This window comes from Condylostylus longicornis, unplaced genomic scaffold (assembly GCF_029603195.1).
Source record: "Condylostylus longicornis isolate FDR11 unplaced genomic scaffold, ASM2960319v2 ptg000160l, whole genome shotgun sequence".
In the NCBI taxonomy this organism is placed as follows: Eukaryota; Metazoa; Arthropoda; class Insecta; order Diptera; family Dolichopodidae; genus Condylostylus; species Condylostylus longicornis.
The window spans coordinates 1,097,755-1,102,200 of NW_026578128.1; the positions used below are offsets into that span (position 1 = coordinate 1,097,755).

Here is a 4,446-nt window from a genome sequence, read left to right on the forward strand (position 1 = left end):
TTTGCTGTACTGGATCAGATTTAAAAATATTAGTTGAACTTTTTCCATTTATGCACAGTATTTTAAAATTATATTGGTAAGTTTTCTAATTTATAATTAATAGAGAATTAGTTTACTTATTTAATTTAGGTTTTCAATAAAATTAATTTCAATTAATTTTCACATAATTTCAGTAAATTTTATTATATAGTCTTGAACGAAAAGTGAATTCACAATAAATGCACTTTGGTGAACAGTATCAAATTGAATCATTAATTGCTAATTTGTAAATTTTAAATCTTCAGTTTATTATTTATGAACTTATTAAATCTTTGTTTTTGGAAAAAAATTTAATAAAAGTCTAAATTGATGTCTTCCTCAAGATAATTTTAATTGTTACCGTTCTTTAAAATTTAGTTTTAATTGGGAAAAAATATAAACTTTCGAACATAAACACTAATATATTAAAAAGAAGTAATGGTTATTTTGCGGCATTGGCTTGTATTACGATATGATTAAATGTATGTCTTAACAGTTCAAAATACTAAAATTGAATAAATATTATTTCGGTGGAATATTAGTATTCGGTGGTTGTATGAGTGTTTTATAGAATATAGAATGTGTGCATAAATAGTATAGTACAGTACATCACGTATACATGTATATATAGATATTGAGCATTAAAAAATGGTTTGTGATAAAAAATTTAAAAGATAATATTTTCCATTTTTGTTTTTAATCTTGAATGTATAGCGAAAATATCTTGAATTTCGGTTTTATTATAATGTTTTATAACATTATTCATTGATTATACGACTACATTTAAATGAACCAAAATTAAGAATGAATTATTTTCAGTTTCTCCTTTTAAAAATAATATCAATTATAATGTGAAAGATTTATAGTGTGATGTTTTATGTCCTCTAAAGTAGTAAAACAAAAATCAGGTTCGAATAAAATTTTCCAAATACTACTGGATCTAATGAAGAAATTAAAATTAGTTTTATTTTTACATGAGTGTCTTATAATATTGGAATTAATTAATATGTTTAGAGATTTTAAACCTAGGCTTTGTAATCAACATTAAATCTATTTATTTACAATGACATTGTAAAAATTCAAAATGAAATATCAAAAATCCCCTAAAAATAATTAAACTAAAACTTAATTTTTTTTCTAAATACCTAAAAGTATAGTGTTGGTTTATACAAATTGTAGGCGCAACAAAAATAGATTTTCGTCAACAAGACTAGCGTATCTAATAAGTTAAAATAATGTTTTAATGATTGTTATGAATATTCCAATAAAAATAAGTATATTTAATTTGTAAATTGTATTTTACATGCTCTATATTATAAATATAGCAATTTACAATTTTTTTTGTCCATACACTTTTTGGTGGATTCCCATAAAAATTGACAGTATACTCGAAATAAAATGTTCGTTTTTTGATAAATTAGTCAAATATTTTGACAAAAATATTGCAAGTAATTAACATTAAGTTTTTTTTTCTCCGATTCCACAAAAATTCCAAAAAACCGGAAGGGTTTAAACTTTTCATTATAGTGAGAAAATAGTTTTGTTTTCAATAGTCAAGGGGGTTTTATGTTTTTTTGTCTTTCTTTGTTCATTCGGTGTGAGAGCATACGACTTCAACAAATCTGCTGAATTGTACCCTGTTTTTGGCTGGGTAATTTATTTTTGACCGCCATTTTCCATTTGAATCGGCCTCCTTAATTGTATTTCGGCCATGAGTTACGGACTCATTCCATCTTCCTTTTCCCGTTTGGATTCCAACCTAATATCTACCTAGATATCGTATTATTCGATCTCTCTTACGCGTGTCCCAGTAATCACTTCTTTTTTTGGACATAGAATTTTACGAATGTAGAATTATATGAAGATAGTCATATAAAATTTTGTGTTCGGTTTATCTAAATTTTGAAAGAGCATATAACTTTCATTAGTAGAATGTATTTGCAAATGTTTTCTTCAAAAAATCCAACATATTGAATATGATTGCGATAATATCGTATTTCAGATGTGGCCAAAATTTATTTTTAAATTTTTTATTAATACGTAATTTAATTTTCTTTCTTTTAAAATTTTTACAACAACCTCTTGAACTAAGAAATGATTAATGTAATTATTATCATTATTTAACGCTTAAAATATTATTAAGTGATATAAATTAAAGAACATTTTACACCGAAATCAGTTCATTTCCAGTCTTTGTTTAGAAAACAAGCCTACATGATGGAAAAGATTTTGATATTTATCGTTATTACTACCATAGCAGTAAGTATATAAAATTGTACAGCAAATCGTAAATGTATTCGCTAGTACTAGTGTGTTTGAAGATATCTTCGATTAAATGGAAATTTAATTATCATTTATTTTATTGCAGGCAGCATCTAGCGACATGGATCCAAAATGTTTTGTTAAACCGCCATATGTTGTAAGTATATACACATACAAACATACATGCATACATAAATTACCATAATTTACAATTTTTTATTTTTTCTAATCAAATGTAATTTTATTGTAGAATCCTCGTACATGTTGTTTAGATCCAACAATTGTTAAGGATGATCTACATGAGAAATGTATGCGTAAAGTATTTAGACCCAACAGATTCTCACATCCAGATCATAACGTAATGTACGATCATTCAGAAGCAAACATAATTCCAAACAATGATAATGAAAATAATGATAGTAATGGCAATAACAATGATAATAATGATCGTAATAAGCGATCAGTTGATGAAATACTTTCATCATTAGATTTTTCAGCTGAATTAGGAAGACAAGATGATTCAACAAGCAGTTCAAATGAAGAATCATTTGAAAGACGACTACATAGGAATCATCATGGACGTCATCATCATAGACATCACGGTGGTGGACATCATCGTCATGGTAAACATCATCGTGGCCGACATCATCATAGAAGACATCATCACGGTCATCACCCACATCAGTCTTTTAATGGAAGAAACAATTTTGATCATAGATATGAAATTCCAAATGAATATGATGATACTTATGTACCAGTATTTCATAGAGATTTTTCAAGATGGACTAGTATTTCAGCTAGATTCCAAAAATTATCAGTGAGTATTAATTTTGAAAAGAGAAATATTTTCAGATTTTTATCTATTATGTTATGTACAACTGTTGCGTTATTTATTATCTACATAGCACAATACATGAATTTACTTCTGTTTATTAAATTTGAATAAAAAATACTGAACAAATGGAATCTTATTTAATTTTTAGATTTATTGGAGCTGTATATTCAATGAAACTGGCATTATAGACGATCAACATAATGTAATATTGCCAAATGTTAAATCATATTTAAGTCAAGTTTTAGATGAAGATAATCCATTTTTACCTGTAATGGAAGAAGCTTTCCACGATTGTAAAGTAAAACGTAAGTACAAAATGTTAAATTTTACTGACTTTTTCACAGTCAATGTTTTTTTAATACTCCTGTATAGGCGAAGAATTCATGGAAGATTTAAAAATAGCTAAAGAACATTATATTTTGGATAGTACACCATTAGAAAGACAAATTTATAGAAAAGAACATCCATATTTCAATATAAATACTGATAAATATGATCAGAAAAATCATGCTTATTTCTTAATAAGGTGCGTTAAAAGGATGTCGTATAAAAATTGTCCAGATGATAAATTCCGAACTGATGATAAATTATGTAGTAAATCAAGAGCATACCTCAAAACTTGTCCATATGCTGGCCGACAATATTATCTTAAAAATTAAATGAGAATCGAACTGTAAATTTGAATAATAATAATTTGTGTTTAATTACGAATTTCTATTATTTACGTAAATTCTGAAAATATTTTGAATCCGAAGGCTGAAAAACAGAATCGTTAAAATTCTAATATTCTAAAGTTAAAATTCTTTTAAAATTATGACAGCATATAATAACTTGATTTCAGTAATATTGAAATATGAATACAAATTTTGTAATCTGTTTAACTATATTCTTATTTAGTCACTGAAAAATCAAAATAAAAAATTTTAAAAATGAAGAAATTTTGTTTTTTTTTTTTACAAAAATTTTTCTGCAATTTTTTTTTAAATTTTCATTAAACGAGAAAAAAATAGAGTTGATCGTGTCAACTCTGTGATACCCGTACGAATTTGATATCCTATGTGTGAATAAATATGCCATAGCTAATATCTGACAGACTATTATCAAATTAATTAATGTGAAATTTCAGTACTGTGTTTTCAATATTTTCAACAACAAGAAATTATGATACGGCCAAACAAGAAATTTCAACGATTTTTATCACATATAACAAAAAATACACTTGTTTCATGAAATTTGTATATTATAGCCCTAATAATTTCTGAGATAATGTCAAATATCTTTTGGAGCTATCGCAGATGCTCACAAAATCAAAACAACTTTCAATGAATTTT

The 4,446-nt window shown here is 25.8% G+C and overlaps 1 protein-coding gene across 1 annotated transcript; it reads left to right on the forward strand.

The window, feature by feature from the left end:
* On the forward strand, positions 1-3,922 carry LOC129616041 (signal transducer and activator of transcription B-like). The gene is made up of 6 exons (XM_055531485.1): positions 1-76; positions 2,198-2,277; positions 2,387-2,437; positions 2,531-3,097; positions 3,264-3,420; positions 3,488-3,922. The coding sequence occupies exons 2-6, from the start codon at positions 2,233-2,235 to the stop codon at positions 3,772-3,774; spliced, it is 1,107 nt and encodes a 368-aa protein (XP_055387460.1). The 5' UTR covers positions 1-76; positions 2,198-2,232; the 3' UTR covers positions 3,775-3,922.
* Positions 3,923-4,446: the final 524 nt, after the last annotated feature.